Source organism: Schistocerca nitens, chromosome 5 (genome assembly GCF_023898315.1).
Source record: "Schistocerca nitens isolate TAMUIC-IGC-003100 chromosome 5, iqSchNite1.1, whole genome shotgun sequence".
Taxonomy (NCBI): Eukaryota; Metazoa; Arthropoda; class Insecta; order Orthoptera; family Acrididae; genus Schistocerca; species Schistocerca nitens.
Window position 1 is genome coordinate 630191603 of NC_064618.1, and position 18102 is coordinate 630209704.

The 18102-nt window shown below is 36.7% G+C and overlaps 1 protein-coding gene across 1 annotated transcript in view; it reads right to left on the reverse strand.

Moving 5' to 3' along the window:
* Window positions 1-405: 405 nt before the first annotated feature.
* LOC126260627 (mucin-2) overlaps window positions 406-18102 on the reverse strand; it is a 165573-nt gene continuing 147876 nt past the window's right edge. Inside the window, exons 10-11 of the mRNA XM_049957966.1 lie at window positions 11517-11690; window positions 406-3260 (exon numbers count right to left, since the gene is read on the reverse strand). Of these exons, the coding sequence (XP_049813923.1) occupies window positions 3099-3260; window positions 11517-11690 (336 nt within the window). The 3' untranslated portion in view covers window positions 406-3098. The remainder of the gene's footprint in view (window positions 3261-11516; window positions 11691-18102) is intronic.

Sequence of the window (18102 nt, forward strand, 5' to 3'; positions counted from 1 at the left end):
TGGTACCACAAGGTGTAGTTTGACAGTAGTAGCAAGGCTGTTCCATCATCTGAAGATGGTTGGCTAGTCAGACTGAAACTGTTCATCATCAATAAAAAATATTTATACAGATGGTGTTTTTCATTCATTAAAATTCTGGAAATCTGAAGACATCAGAAAAGTCTCCTTCCCAACAACTCTTATCGACCAGTACTTCAGTGTGATAGCAGCTAAAGCATAGTTGTGGAAAACCTTTTTGTTCCCCATTTGTAACGTTATAATTAATTAATAAGAAGGCAGTCTACATCCAGATAAAAGCTAATTGCTTACAAGAGAAATGTACCACTGAAAATTGTTAATTGTATCTTTTTATGGATGTAGGAGGAAATTGTGAGCGTTATATGAAATGAGAATAAATTGATACAATTTTTAAACATTCACTCTGTTTATTGGTCAATGAAGTACAGTATATACAAAATATTTTAAACTTGACTTTGTACAGATTTATATATAATATACACACACACACATGCACTCGCACACACATGTATACATGTAACAATAATATTGTTTCATGTGGCAAACATGTACAGATTGTTTGTAAAACAGATGTAAATAATAAATTTATTAGTAATTTTTTGTGAACAAAGTCTAAGAAATTAATGATCAAAATATTTCTGGAAATGCAAAAAGTGTTTCAGGGAATGATATTAGTTTTTTAGCTTATTTCTCCCTCTCTTTTACATAGTTATGCAGTTGCTAATGTTTAGTTCACCATACGAAGAGCCTAGAGTACTCAAAATATAGTGAACATCCTTCGTGATTACAAATTCTTGGCCTATGTGCAAAGCTTCATTGAAATTCTGTTAGGAATGGTCATGTCACCTGGCAAGAGTAGTGGCTGTTCCAGGCACCAGGCATCCAGAAGCATAAATATTTAAACTGGATGGCAATGGGTGGAGTCACTCGTCATAAAACTGCCATGGTTATTATTATTATTAGATAAAGTACACAAGTGGAAAATGGGGGGAAAGAGGAGGCGGTTGAGAAAACACTATGAAAATGGCCAAGACCATCATATCCCTTCCAGCATATTTATTGACAAGCTTGAACAGTTTAATTTAAAAAGATATGTAAACAGTATAATTAAGGGTGCTAGCCCACATCATGTTACAACAGAGCAAAGAGAAATCATCCATGATTCATATATGCAAGCATAAAAGATCTGCATGGGGAATACTGGGCTAACTCAGATTTTGTGCTATTGTAGCAGTTGCTACTTCTCTTTTAAATTTGCCTGGAGTGAATGGATTTATTTGGAATTTGGAGATGGTCTAGCTCCATGGCAGTGCATTGATTTTTATTTGCAACAGTTGGTGAAGGCTAGGTGAGCACCTAGACCCAAATATCACAAAATTTCTTGCTCAAGGAGCATAACTCCACTAATATTTAGAAGAAAATATTAATGAAGTAAGATGTTCATTGCTTAGTATGCCCCAAAGGAGTGAAATACATGTCAATAGAAGTACCACAGTGTATGTAATGTACCAATATTGTTGAGTTTTCCCTCAGCGTGATTATGCAGTATGGACAGGAAGTTCAGGTGCTTAAAGAATGGAAAGTCAATTATTTATGTCTATGACAAAATAAATCCACTAATTCTGAAAATTTAGTTACAGCAGAAACCTAAGTTAAAGCTTGCACCTGTTTGCAATATCACAATAAATATTTATGCTAAAAGGTTTTTAATGAAACTGACACTTTTGGTTGGTGTTTTGTAAGATTTACCAAGTATGTTTCTTAAAATTCCATTCTTTTGTTAGTCTCTCACCTTACATTTCCCTGTAATGCTCTCATAAAAGGTCCTTTCAAGAATTTTAGGCAAGCTTGTGGATGGCTTTGTACATCATTAGCACATTTTGTCATATTTTTTGGTGTGATAATTTTGAGAGCACCTTGTACCTATCTAAAGAACTATTCTCTTAAAACATGTAACACTGGTCATGAACGATTACTACTACTGAAAACTATGCTGAATTCTTGAGTGTATCAATTGAGTCTATTATACAAAAATATTTATTCCTCTCATAGCTTTTATTTAATTTTTAAGTTGCTTCTTCAGAATTAAAATATTCTACTCTGCACTGTAAATTTATGTATAAATAAAGCCAGCAGATAAAGAGTTTCTAGGCCCATTTAAACATACATCAGTTAAGAAAATATTTCACTGTAGGAAGTCATCATATTTTTACAGATTTTTGGTTGGATTTGTTCAAGAACTCTAGACCCTAAATAGCGATTAATTGCAGATCTTTTTGTGCATTCTATCAGTCCATAGTGTTATCAGCTGACTACTATCAGTAACAAAATATTTCTCAATTGGCATTCAGCTTACAGCTTCCTATCAAATGAGGAGAAACGTTCATGATTTATGTCATTTTGCTGATTTTCACAACATTTAGCACTGTTAAAAGTATATGGGATTTTGAGTGCAGCCATTGAATCATTCCTGTTACTTAACATAAATATCTGTTCTGGACAAACAGTATAATTGAAGTTACAGGGAGTATTACTTGGAAGTGATTTGCTATGTATTAAGTTTGATTATTAGATACAAAATATTAAATTGCAAACAAGATTTTCAACAAAGATTGAGGCAGCTTCTCTATTGGGACACATTTTACAGAGGACAATAATGGAGAAATTCTCCTGGATAAATATAATTTGTAATGAGGATAAAACCTCTTATTCATGAATAAAATTGTGTGTGCAACTATCAGATCTGCTTACAGTTATCACACACAACATTGAGCTAATTGTAGTCCTTCTTGACAGTTATTTGTACAGCTGTAGTTGCTGTCATGATTTAAGCATGGCCACATAAAATTTATCACAGTTTCCTGTTGCTTGTTAAATATCTATGGACTCCATTTTGTCACCTGACTAGAGAAATTAGAATGTGGACACACATTTCCAAATATCAGACTTACATATATTATTTACAGTTTATAGAAATAAGTAATTCCTGAAACACTGAACAACACAGATTTTTTTTCTCTTTTCTAAGGACTATCAGACAGATGATCCTGGTATGCTTGTGTGGCCACAGATTGATTACTTCAGAAATTTGTGTCATAGTCAGACCTTCTTCGTGCATACCCACTGGTGCTAGATCCATTACCATTTCCATAATATGCATTGTAGTAGTATCCATTCCATTCAGAGCGCCAGCTATCATAAAGGTTTGCCATGCTGTTTTCTTGAAGTGAAGCTGATGAACGCTGTAATCCGAAAGGTAATTGAATATAATCCTTAAATTTACAAACAGATGTTATACAGTGGAATATTATTACTAGTCAAACTTGAACTTAAATGATCAACCGCTAAACTTATTCATGATGGAAGTGTCATGCAACTGAGCATAGCTGTTGGAATCGTCACTAAACTTTGGAGTTTTAAGGATCATTTAGAACACACAACTAAGTTTGATGAATTTTACTATAGCTTCCTTATATCATGTGACAAACAGATTCGTGTACAGAGTAAAGTTACATATCTTCCCATAATTTGATCTGCATTTTTTCATGTAACCATATGCACTTATGCTTAACACAGTTTATTAATAGTTTAAGGATAATTATGAAAAATTAGTAAAAAAAAGTGAGTGAACGAGCTTTGAATAGCACACTCTGAAAAACATTTTGTATGAAAGACTCTAATGGGGAAATAGAGCTGACTGGGTGTGTACATTCAAGTGCATAGTCATACATTATGGGATGAACAGGGAACTGTTGTGATTATAGTCTTAGTATGTGATGTTTAAAGCTTTCCCGGCATACTGATTGTTCCATAAAAGCACGGGCAGTTCTCCCGTGAACATAGTCTTAGTATGATGGTCAACCCTTCACAACTGTCATAGCTTCTGCCCCTCTTAGAAGACTTATGTTAGGACACAGATGCAGTGGAAACCATAACAGCTGTCTGAATACTGTGAGAATGGATTCCAGAGTACAACAAGCACTGTTATGCTACTGCCAGTGATTTTCAGTCTCCCAAGCCCTGATAGGTAAGTTGTAAGAAAGGCTGATAACTTTTGCATTTAATTTACTTTTTAATGTGCTTGGAGTCCCAATTTCTTGGCTTTGCCTGCAGGTACTGTGTTCAAGACTGTTTTATTAGAATATACTATGTGACCAAAAGTATCCGACACTCCTGCATTCTTTGTAATGCAGAATTGACCGCTAGATGTCACAAGAGGCAAACCCACCCATATAAAAGGAGGTGGGAAGTATTGTGTTTTCAGCAGAGAAGTTGTAACAACAGAAGGGCTCAGTGATTTTGAACATGGGATGGATCTGAGTATCAGATCCATCAGGGGCATTTCAAACCATCTAAAGCTGCCCAAGATGACTGCTGGTGATGTGACTGTGAAATGAGAACATGAAGGAACAACCATAGCGAAACCAAGACCAGGCAGACCTCATGTACTGGGACAGGGACTGTCAAGCATTTCAGAGGATGGTTGTAAAAAAAAATCACATGAGCTCCAAAGTGCTAAAGTAGCCCATCTAGCACAATGACTATGCATAGGGAGTTATAAAAAAATGTGTAAAATGGTCGAGCAACTTCTGGTTAGTCACAAGTTTTTGTAGTCAATGATAAGCGTTGCTTGAGGTGGTGGGAAGAGTGACATCACTGGCTAGTGGAAGACTGGAAACAAGTGGTTTGGAGTAATTAATTGTACTGCATCCTACGGCGGTCAGATAAAAGGGTTTGGGTTTTGCGAATTCCTGTCATCATTATAGTGTCAGCAATGAATTACAAGACATGTAGTGTTAGTGTATGGGGCTGCTTTTTGTGGTTAGGGAACGATCCCCTTATTGGGCTTAAGAAAATGTTAAATGTGGAAGGATATGAACACATTTTACAGCATTGTGCACTGCATACAGTAGAGGAGCAGTGCATAGTCAATAACTATTTGTACGGCATTACAATGCATCCTGCCATAAAGCAGTATCTGTAAGACAATGGTTTATGGACAGTAAAATTCCTGAAATGGACTGCCTTGCCCAGTGCTCTGACCTGAAACCAATGGGACACCTTTGGGATGAGTCAGAATATTGACTTCACTCCAGAGCCCGGTGTCCAACATCGTTACCTTCTCTGATTTTGGCTCTTGAAGAATAATGGCTGCCATTTGTCCACAGACACCTCACTGAAAGTATCTCCAAAAGAGTTCAAGACCTCATACAGGTAGATGGTGTACAAACCTCATACTAATGCCTACTAGTAGGTGTTCAGATATTTTTTATCAGATAGTACATATAATATTCTTCTGAACCTTATGTGTGGAACCAAAGATGGTATGGGCTTTGTTTTTGATCATGTTTTAATTTTATATGTTGTTAATGAAAAAGTAGTTTTCATGTTTATTCAAAAGTGCTGATAAAAAATCTTTTTACTATGAGGAATCTTCAAAATGTTTCATTACATATTGTACACTGTAGTCTTCTTGCATTCTTTGGCATGACAAATATTTTCATTACTAGTTGCATTGTTCCAGAAAATGCTTCTGTAAAATAACTGGTATCAAAAGCGCACAAAGTAAATATACTATGCAGCAGTGGAAGTGGTGACTGGAGGGACAAGTATGGAAGTCATCCCCCCACCCCCTTTCCCTTTTCCACCTGTTCTGTACACTTTGCACACTCATGTTCTCTCTGGTAGACCTCAGCTGTCAGAAGATCCATGTTGAAATAAACTAAATAAACTTTGTCATCCAACAGTACTATCAATGGTGCTATCTGGCATGGCTATGAAATGACCGATGGCCGATTGCCGTGCCCAACGCGTAACAAAGTGCTCGCTTGGAAGTTAAGTATTTGACCAAATCAGCAGTCTGCAATAAAGATTTTATAGCCAGAAGCAGATAAAGAGTTGTTTTAAACAATTATGGCTGCAGAATGATGTATTGACAAATCTGTTTAAGGCACTGCTGCAAAATGGAGGTCTATTCAGATGTATTTTTGCATGAATTATGAAGCATATTGTAGCAAAATACTCTGTTATTGTTCTTCTGTAAATTTACAAATCAGTTTAATTTTTCATTATATTGACATTTAAGTGTTCATAAGATATGCATGTTACGTTCAACCCCTGCTCCCTGGAAATAAAATGAACAAATATGTCACCACAGGAATTTTGAAAAATTGTTAGTATAAAGAGAGGAAAAAGGGAAGCAGACATGAAAGGCAGTGGTGAGAGGGAACTGTGTTCACAAGTTTGAGTCAAGAGAAGAAAAAAGAAACATAGCAGTTAATCTAAGTTATTGTTTCTTAATTATCATCTTCTGAAGAACTAAGAAAGTCATCTACTTGCACATTTTCTTATTTTCTATTGGGTTATATTGGCATTATTAAGGGAGAAGCCTTAAAACCTTTGGCCATTCCGGATGGTATTCAGTCAAGTTCAAATTGACTGTAAAGGTGCCTATGTCACCTGACTTCCTCCAATGCCTGTGAGCGAGTACAGTAGCTCTAACATGAAATATTTTTCTCTTCTAGCTACTGCACAATTTCTCCGTTCATTGTGTTTGAATTATGACTGTTTTACTCATTCTTTGAAAGATAAATGTCATTATACATGATGATGACACAACTCTCCTCTAAATCATGTAATAAAAAAAAATTAAAAAGAAGCAATGTTCACCACATCTCTACTCATTTCATAATGAAAATCACTAGATTTGCTGAGCATAAATATCAGTTTGTACTTTTAATGAAGCCATTTTCTGCTGATTCTATATGACATACAAAATGTCTGTTGCCTTTCCCAGTCAGAGTTTTCAAGCCACTTTTGTTCTTAGATGTGCTTCCTGGCACAATTTTGATTGTCAGATCTCAGAGAGATGAATAATAGGGCAAGGAATATTTTCTTTCTTGATGTAGTGTAGTGTATTTTTCTCATAGAAGTGGGCCTATTGCTACAGTATGGTCTCTAAATCAGAATGCATCTTCCTTCACTGCATTTTCTGTATCAAAATCCCAAACATTTTAAAATATTGCCAGTTGAATGGTAGCCCCCTGTGAAACCAGTCTTGTTGCATAAGACATCTGTCACCTTTTGCTGTATGAAATATGAAACATGATTGTAAAATTTCATTACTGTATGACAAACGATGTCCAACTGGAAATTGTACAAATTACTGACAGCTCTTCCTCTGCTAATATCCTTTCGTGGAGAATGAACCGTGTATCTTGAATTCAGATTTCCTTCCCCTGTGCTTCTGCACATATTATTCTCTGCACTGTTCAGTGTTCCAGTCTGTAGTGCCAACAAAATTTTATTTCTTGAGAGATTGTCTTCAATGTCACAAAGAAATAGGTATGTATTGCATATGATACTGTTCATTTAATCCAATGTGTCCTGTAGCAGACACTTTTAGCCATGAACAAGACTGGGAATATGCAATGAAGATCAAAGCTCTCTCAGCAAACAAACAACACTTCCATATGGTGAACACATACGCAAATGATCGAAAGCAATGCAGTGACAAAGCCAGGCTGGTGGCAAACTAAATTATGGACAGTCACCATGTAAATCATGTCAACAACAGGGCCCAGTAGTTGTTGCTTATTATGATGCTGCATGTGTAGCAGCCACAACGTGTGCACTTAGTTGTGAACTGAATGAAATACTTGTCATTGGCAGGTACAGAAGTAGGGAAGGCACTGACTGAGAGAACTGGCAATACTGTCCCAGTTATCTCTTTCACTGCTACCTAGTTCAGATAATTTTGAAAGAAAAGTACACTGTACAGAAGTAGGGAAGGCACTGACTGAGAGAACTGACAATACTATCCCACTTATCTCTTTCACTGCTACCATGTTCAGGTAACTTTCACTGAGCGAGGTGGCGCAATGGTTAGACACTGGACTCGCATTCGGGAGGACGACGGTTCAATCCCGCGTCCGGCCATCCTGATTTAGGTTTTCCATGATTTCCCTAAATCGCTCCAGGCAAATGCCGGGATAGTTCCTTTCAAAGGGCACGGCCGACTTCCTTCCCCATCCTTCCCTAATCCTATGAGACTGATGACCTCGCTGTCTGGTCTCCTTCCCCAAAAAACAACATCAGGTAACTTGCAAAGAAAAGTACAGTGTACGTAGTTCTTTGATTGACTTCATCTGCATCTACATCTACATGACTGCTCTGCAATCCACAATTAAGTGCCTGGTAGAGCGTTCATCGAACCACCTTAAAGCTATTTCTCTACTGTTCCTCTCTTGAACAGCACGAGGAACAAATGAATACTTAAATATTTCTGTGAAAGCTCTAATTTCTTTTATTTTATTACAATTATCATTTCTCCCTATGTAGGTGGGTGCCAACAAAATATTTTCAAATTCAGAGGAGAAAGTTGGTGACTGAAAGTTCATGAAAAGATCCTGCTGCAGCATAAAACACCTTTCTTTAATGATTGCCACACAAACACTCATATCATATCTGTGACACTCTCTCCCCTATTTTATGATAATTCAAAACTAGCTGCCCTTCTTTGAACTTTTTCAGTGTCCTCCATCGATCCTATCTGATATGGATCTCACAGTGTGAAACAGTACTCCAGAAGAGGGCAGACAAGAGTAGTGTAGGCAGTCTATTTAGTAGACCTATTGCGTCCTCTTAAGTGTTCTGCCAATAAATTGCAGTCTTTATGCAGCTTTCCCTGTATCATTGCTATGTGATCAATTTAACCCTCAGCTACTACGGATGTTGACAGGAACACAATTACTATGGAGAGGTCTCTCAGACTGCCTTTTTATTTTTTTGTATAAAACCCCTGTTTTGATGAATATATATTTTCATGACTTCCTGTTGTTTGTTACACTTCTTAAAAACAGACTTTATGGAAATTTGCATTTTTAAACATCTACATCTATATCTACATGGATACTGTACAAATCACATTTAAGTGCCTGGCAGAGTGTTCATCTAACCACCTTTACAATTCTCTATTATTCCAATCTTGTATAGCGCGTGGAAAGAACGAACACCTATATCTTTCCGTACGAGCTCTGATTTCCCTTATTTTATAATGGTGATCATTTCTCCCTATGAAGGTCAGTGTCAATAAACGGTTTTCACATTCGGAGGCGTTTTTCATCACAATGAAAAACGCCTTTCTTTTAATGATGTCCAGCACAAATCCTGTATCATTTCAGTGACACTTTCTCCCATATTTCACGATAATACAAAACGTGCTGCCCTTCTTTGACCTTTTTCGATGCACTCCATCAGTCCTGTCTGGTAAGGATCCTACACTGTGCAGCAATGCAGAATTTAAAACAATTTGAAAACTAAACCACAGCAGAATTTGCATTTTATATTTACTTTATGTATTACTAAAATAACAGCAGATAGTTACCTCTCTAACCACTCACAGATTATCATCAAGAAGATAGTATTACAGATTCGCAACATAACTGTAGGAAAATACATTTCAGTTATGACAAACTGTATTTGGAATCAGTTTTGAGTTTACTACTCGTTGTTTTAGCCTTAGAGCAATTATTCTACCCCATTATTCTATCAAGGGAGAAATTGTGCCAAATTTTTATTTTAAAAATCAAGAAGAAAGTAATTACCTTATGTATTCTTCCAAGGACATGAATCAAATTCTAACTGCTTTCAGCCTTCATGCATTTCACACAGACCCTCCTACAATTCTCCAACCTAATCAAAATGCCACACTGTTGAAAAGGATACCCTGTTTTCCACTTCAAACAAGGACAACAAAAGGCTAGGCTCGTATCTCCAAAATAGAAAGTTTTCTACAAGAATTTTCAGAACCTGTTGCAGTTCAAAGAGCTGTAAGACAATGTTTAGTTGCCTTGTTCTTACATCAGAGGCTTCTGTTTTCTCCATTTTTTCTTTCTGTTCTTGGCAAGGAAGTTCACTTCTCCATTGTCACCATCCATCACATCTTCATGACTTTCAGTTTCCTTCTCTGAGTTAGTATCATGATCACTAAATACTCAGAATCATGGTCATCATCACTGTCAACAGAGTCTTCATCTGAGTATTCACTGAGATGTTCTTGAATGCCCACATCCGTCTTGCAAAGACAACATTGCATTGAAGGTCTAGCTTTCCTCACCATGGAGAAATGGTAACATTCGACAAAAACACAACACACAAACACTATGGTATACCTGTGAGACCTCCCAAGGCCCAAAATAAACAAATTGCAACAACAATGCCATATTTCTGGCATTTGTAGCCTGTCATCCAATAGGAAGGTACGCAGAAGAGTCTACTTCATCTCGCTGGGGAGCATGAAATATCAAAAGACAAAAAAATGTAGCAGCCTGAGAGATTATCCACAGTAGTTAAAGGTTAAGTTATTCATAATTGTAATCTCTTAAGTATTCAGTTTGATTCATGGTTTTTAGATTTGTGTGATTTATTGTGTAACCAACCTTTAGCGAGTTTCTTACAATCCTTGTCAGTATGTTTTCTTCCACTTTAGTTTATAATTTACTTGAACACCAATAAATTTTTCACATCTAATTTTGTTTAGTGTGTGACCATTAATGGTTGTTTCTAGTTCTTCTGTATCATTATTATGTGTTTAAACCTGCATGATATGAATATTTCCCAGATCAAGTAAAATCTTGTACAGAAGTTGAGCTGTTGTCTTGCAGTGACTGGCATGACTGAGTTTGTGTCCTCAGTTAATATGCCTGTGCGTTAAGCAAACATCAGTTTTCAAGTAGTTCGCTGAAGAATTAAGCAGGCAGTTCATGATGTGGGCAAATGCAGAATATAATAGACTTAGAATCAATGGTTACAAAGGTTTTATCTGTGGTTTAGAGCAGATAGGGGTAGGGGTGGATCCCACTGTTATGAATTTCCAGGGAGTTTTAAATTCACCACAGTAAATCTAGACACATACACCACATTAAATTTTTGAGTTTAAATTTTAAATAAGCCCCATGATTTCAAGGCTATACACACAGAGGATAACTAGGACAGTCAAAATATTTTCCCTGACTGTACATTTGTCCTAATCATTCTGTTAGCCTCATATATTTAAAACAGCAAGGTAGGTCAATGATTTTCTGCTGGGTGTTTGACTGGTTAGAAGTCTAGGGGCATTCTCCTATGACAACTTCAACAAAGTTACCCCCTTGTAGCTGTACAGAAGAGAGAAAATTCTCCTGTCCTATCTTTTGAGTGTTCAAGACTATTTTGTAAAACAACAGACGAAGAGTCCCCCCCCCCTCCTCCCCCCCCCCAAACCATGAACCACTCCTCTTCCTCCTTCCCTTCCCCTCTCTCACACACACACACACACACACACACACACACACACACACACACACACACACACACACACATACCCCTCTTAAAGTTTACATTTGAAAAGGGGGTGTGGGATTATGAATAATTAAGTGGTTCAGATACTGTGATTTTGCAAATAGAAACACAAAAACTTACCTAATAACAAGCTTTAATTTTTTAGTAAATATTGTTACCTTCTTTGGTGGCTTATCATATGGTTTGTCATTCCATACATCTTCCATATTATAGAGATCCTCTGCTCCAAAATTATCAAGGCCACCCATATGGTTTTTATTTAATTCATTCAACATATCTTCTGTTAAAGGTGTAGGTTGTCTCTTTTTGTTATTCTTATGGCGGTTCACAAGCTGAAAATATATCAATAAAGTTCAGTAGAAGTGAAAATCGTGTACTGGTAGATATATGGATTCAACTGACACAAAATTTCTTCAGTCACTAATTTCTAAGATATCACTTGGGAAACAAAAGTAAAAACACAAAAGAAAAAAAAGCTCTAATCATAAATGAACAATGACTGACAATATTTGAATTTCCTTTTTGAGTCACCAGTCTTCTGACTGATTTGATGTGGCCCACCATCAGTTCCTCTCTTGTGCTAACCTCCTATGTCCTCAATTATTTGTTGAATGTATTCCAGTCTCAAAAGATGAACATTAACAAAAGCAAAATGAGGATAGTCAAATTAAATCAGGAAATGCTGAGGGGATTATATTAGGAAATGAGTCACTTAAAGTAGTAGATGAGTTTTGATATTTGCGGAGCAAAATAACTGATGATGGTCGAAGGAGAGAGGATATAAAATATAGACTGGCTATGACAAGAAAAGTGTTTCTGAAGAAGAGAAATTTGCTAACATCGAGTAGAGATTTTCAATGTCAGGAAATGCTTTCTGAAATAATTTGTATGGAATGTGGCCATGTATGGAAGTGAAACATGGACAATAAATAGTTTAGACAAGAAAAGAATAGAAGATTTTGAAATGGTGTACTACAGAATAATGCTGAGATTAGATGGGTAGATCACATAACTAATGAGGAGGTACGGAATAGAACTGTGGAGAAGAGGAACTTGTGGTGCAACTTGACTAGAAGAAGGGATCGGTTGGTTGGACACATTCTGAGGCATCAAGGGATCACCAATTTAGTATTGGAGGGATGTATGGAGGGTAAAAATCATAGAGGGAGACCAAGAGATGAATACACTAAGCAGATTCAGAAGGATGTAGATTGCAGTAGGTACTGGGAGATGAAGAAGCTTGCACAGGATAGATTAGCATGCAGAGCTGCATCAAACCAGTCTCTGGACTGAAGACCACAACAACAACAACGTTCCAGTCTCTGACTTCCCCTACAGTTTTTATCCCCTGCAGTTCCCTCTAGTACCATGGTAACTATTTTCTGATTTCTTAACATATGTCCTATCATCCTGTCCCTTCTTCTTCTCAGCATTTTCCATATGTTCCCTTCTTTGCCGATTCTGTAGAAAACCTCCTCATTCCATATTTTATCAGTCCACCTAATTTTCAACTTGCTTCAGTAGCAACATATCTTAAACACTTACATCTCCTCTGTTCCAGTTTTCCCACTTTCCATTATTCACTACTGTGACATTACTAGCAGCTGGTTTGACTGCTACAGGATGGAGTGAATCTGACAGTCTGGCTATGGGATGGTGTGAATGTTTGTTGTGGCAGCTAGCTGTCAGAGGGCACTGACAGGTGAGCTGAGTGAAAGCAAAGATGCCTAGCAACCTGTGAGGCCCAGTGGTCACTGGATTTTCCCAGGCAGGAAGAGCATTGTGTTCTGGTGACATAGTCATGGGATGAGGTAATGTGGAGGGACCTGTGTTGCCACTAATATGATTTTAATGAAATTACATTAAAACTCATTACAAGCATGCTAGAGAAAAACAATGACAGTTTTGGAACTGTGGCAGTGGGATAAGCTCATTGAAAATAAATCCAAGCCTGAAGCTTTAATAGTTAAAGAGTTATTGACATCATCATTATCATCATCATCATCATCATCTCAGCCTTTTCCCATGTCATGTAGGGTCGGCATTGCTTTGCTGGATCCTTCTCTCCCATAAATGCCTATCCAGTGCTTCTTCTCTGAGCCTCCTTTCTCCTGTAGGTCTCCTACTACCTAGTCTTTCCATCTCAGTTTCGGTCTTCCTCTTCTCCTTGATCCTTATATTTCTAGGTCTTCAACTCTTCTCCTCACATAGTACTCTCCTCTGCTCTGCACATGTTATTGACATAATTACTATTATTGTTTATAGTAAATTGTAACAACTGAACCCATCAAAAAAGTCACACTTGTGATACACCAGATGAGAGAAGACAATGCTTGCAATATAACGAACAGAGTATTTTTCTAATTAAACAAATAAATATGTTATAAACAGTTTAGCTTATTTAAGTTATCAGTGCCATAACTATGGACTCCTCCACAGAGACACAAATGATCTTATCAGCCTGAATTTCTTTCCTTAATATTCCAATAACTTTCAACATGTATTGAATTGTAGGTGTGATTTATAAAATTGGTCAAATTAGTGTTCTGACTAGAGTGCCAAATGTGGCAATTTGTGTGTTTGGTATTTCTTTAAAATTGTTAAAATAATGTATGACAGTTTCTTAAGAGATTGGAAATGACTGCAATGATTTTCATATGTTTTATCATACATGATTATATGAAACTGTCATGAAAATTATGAATGATGGTCAGGATTAATGTATCTGCAGTGAATCAAGGAGTGGTCATGTAACTGAACCTTTAAATAACTGTGTGGGGCAGAGCTCACAGTCTTTGCGTGTCACCTTGCATCTGAAATGTTAGTGAGGTATTTTGTCTGGAGCCAGTAATGCTATGGGCAGTGTATATACTGGGAATGTTATTCATGCACCGGGACTTGTACATTATAATTTAGCACATGTTGCTGGGTATAAATGCTACTTATGCAGAAAGTAATACAAAATTTGCTCTGGTGATATACACTGTTCAGTTACTCAATGTGTTATTAGTTTCCAGCCACCATTCTCATACATTATGCTTCTCTAAAGAATAATTAAAAGTGATTTACATAAATCTTAAAACAATTCTGTTTTGGGATTTATATAATCTTAAAATCATTCTGTTTCAAGCAGTGTTATTATCCTTCGCGATCTTGACCAACAGAGCCAACCTCAGTACGTGTTTTATTAAATTATTTACTAACGTATCACTGCTAATACAAGGCTTTAGTATTAACATTGTTATGTTGTGTTGTTGGGCTAAAGAGAAATGGTTTATGGCCACCCCCTATTGATGTTAGTGAGCCACACTCAAAGTTAATGGCCATACATTACCCATACCCTGGAGAATGGGTGAAAATATTGTACTACCATACAATGCTGTGTTCCAAACATACATTCTCAGTAATTTCTCCCTGAAATTAAGGCCTATGTTTGATACCAGTGGACTTCTCTTGGCCAGGAATGCCTTTTTTGCCTATCTAATCTGCTTTTGATGTCCTCCTTGCTTTGTCCATCAAGGGTTATTTTGCTTCCAAGATATCAGAATTCCCTTACTTTTTCTGCTTTGTGTTCACCAATTTTGGTGATAAGTTTCTTGCTATTCTCATTACTGCTACTTCTAATTCCTTTTGTCTTTTTCATGTTTACTGTCAACCCATAATCTGTACTACAGATCCTGTTACCCTTCTTCACTTTGACTCAGACAGCAGTGTCACCAGTGAATCTCATCAACCTTTCAGTCTGAATTTTATTCCCATTCTTGAACCTTTCTTGTATTACCATCATTGCTTTTTCCGTGCATAGATTGATCCGCAGGCTGAAACACTGCATCCCTGTCTTAAACCCTTTTTAATCGAAGCACTTCATTCCTGGTCTTTCAACTTATTGTTTCTTCTTGGTTCTTGTACATATTGTATATTACCCATCTTTCCCTAGAGCTAATTCCTTCTTTCTCAGAATTTCGAACACCTTGCACCAGTTTACATTGTCAAACACTTTTTATAGGTTGACAGGTCCTATGAGCGTGTCTTGATTTTGATTCAGTCTTGCCTCCATTATCAAGCACAGCTTCAGAACTGCTTCTCTGGTAACTTTACTGTTCTTGAAGCCAAGCTGATAGTCATATAATAGATCCTCAATTTCCTTTTCCATTCTTCTTTATATTACACTTGCCAGCAGCTTGAATACATGAGCTGTTAAGCTGACTGTGCGACAGTACTTGCACTTATCTGTCGTTTCTATCTTTGGAATTGTAGGGATGATATTTTTCTGGGAGTGTGATGGTACACTGCTTGTCTCATGGGTTCTATATGAGGCATGAATATCTATGTAAATCCAGGTCACAATGAGGATAGAGCACTACTTACCAAATACAAGAGTCTTGGAGCAGTGGATAATGCTTAAAAAATTAGCGGATCATTTACATCTGCAGCACAAACATGTGCTGTAATGGTAGATGTGAGTTGTTCAAAACCTGCGCTGCAATATTGAGCAGCAGAGTTTTGGGCCTACCTACTATGCAATGCGTCCTCTGTATGGTAATGTTTGTATTTTCCATACCATTATTTCTATCCACCCAAGAATTCTTAACATTGGATGAATTTTGGTGATAAGGGACTTAGATGGTAATTAGGATGAAGCTCAATAAAGAACTAATGGGAAATTCAAATGAGAGATGATATGTTGTTAAGAAAAATAACTACTAACCACCACTTCTAGAGAGAGCAGGCATCATATGGGTGGTGAACAGTGACCATATGAAACAAAATTGTGGACCAACCACAACTCACACACAATTTCCACTACTGCTGGTTTTGCACGTCATTCCGAGCATTTTCAGAAACTATTAGCACCCACTGGCCACACATTAAATGTATCTGATTGCATACAGCACCAACAACAGACATTGTTCATTTTGTACAGTTTCTTTGGTTTCAGTAGAATGCCATGTCATTTCAACCATGCGTGTCAATTTTTACACTTTCATTTACATTATTCTGTGAAGTATTGAGTTTTGAACCGAAGTGTCTTACATTGGTGTTGTACACAGCCAGATACATTTTATATTCGTCTGATAGCTATTGAAAGTTTCTGAAAATGCTCATATCTGACAAGCAAAACTGATAATAAAGGAAGTTGTATGCAACTTTTGGCTGCTCCACACTTTTACCTTGTTCTGTTCTATGATACTGTATCCATCATGAAACAATTCATCAAGTATGCACTTGAGGAGTTTGTTTCAAACAGTGGAACATCCAGGATGGACTGTAACAATTTGTTTAGTGCAGAAAATCAGTTTTTTTTAGAAGTAGCGGTAATGGCTAGATTTAAATTGTAACTGCTACTTTTATTTTAAGTACCATTGCCAGAAACAGAATTTTTAAATACAAAACATATTTCTTTTTCAGCCACTGTATTTGTTGCTCCACAAATTCAGAAAATTCTTTTGGTTTTTCCTTCCGCAAGTGTACACTGTTTTTTGTAGATGCTGGTCTGTGGCAAAGTTATTACCTTCTTCATGTGTACCACAAAGAATACGCCTCATTCCAGTTCTTGAAATTCAGGTTGTGAATAGTCAGAACAATACAGTTTGTGATATATGAGTGTGAATTCTTTGAGAGCAATAAAATTATTGCAGTGGAATGTTCTTTGCTTTGATTTCCATTGCAGGGTTTGTCACGTTATCCTTCACGTCATTACCACATACACTGTTTATGAGTGTGACTTTTCATCTGATAAGAGCCATTTTGAATGTGAGAAAAGTGTAAGAATACCTTTTATCGCAAAGTTGGTTTCTGATCCCTTTTTACCACAAAATGTGGATAATTACTTTATAGAAGCAATGATTGGCAAGATAATTTTTCTGTAATTTGGTTTTGAATTATTAGGGATTTTGATTTTCTTACTTGTAGAAGATTTCTGCACCCTAAAATGGGACCCTTCTACTACCCTAGAAAAGGATGATCCTGATATAACCCATAAATTCTTCACCAGTTGTTGATGTACTCATTCCATTCCAGTTTTTATTCTCCACGTCAGTGAAGGTTAATTTACAGAGTGACCCGAAAGTCTGTTAACATTTGAAAATTCAGTACCTCACAGAATAATGTAGGTAGAGAGATAAAATTGGCACACTTTCTTGAAGAAAAAAAAAGTACACAAAATGACCCACAGATGGAAGTCATATGATACAAAAGCAGTAATGAGCATAACAATTGATTTTTAGCAAAGACGATTTTCCTTATAATAAATGGTCAGCATGTCAGCCATCATTCATCAACAATACCTGTATTTGAGGGACAATGTTGAGAACAGCACTCTACAGCATATCAGTAGGTATGATGGGAAACTGCTGTCAGGTGTTGTCTTTTACATCCCTGATGATGCTGGATGATTGCAACAGACTTGCAATTTCAGGTAATTCACAACCAATCAACATTTTCAAATGTTAATGGTATTTTGAGTCACCCTGTGTACTTCATTTTGAATAATTATTAATTTCAAGGCAGGTTTATCATTAGCAAACTTATCCATGGTATTCAGAGATTTTTGAGTATATTTGCACTTACAGTCAGGCAGAGAGATGGTAGAGGCAGTAACAATGAATAGCAAACCCATTACGGGTTATCTCCTCTACATAACTCTGAACAATTGGTAGGGTCTGTATGTTTTAGCATTTCATTTGATATCCTTATATACACTCCTGGAAATGGAAAAAAGAACACATTGACACCGGTGTGTCA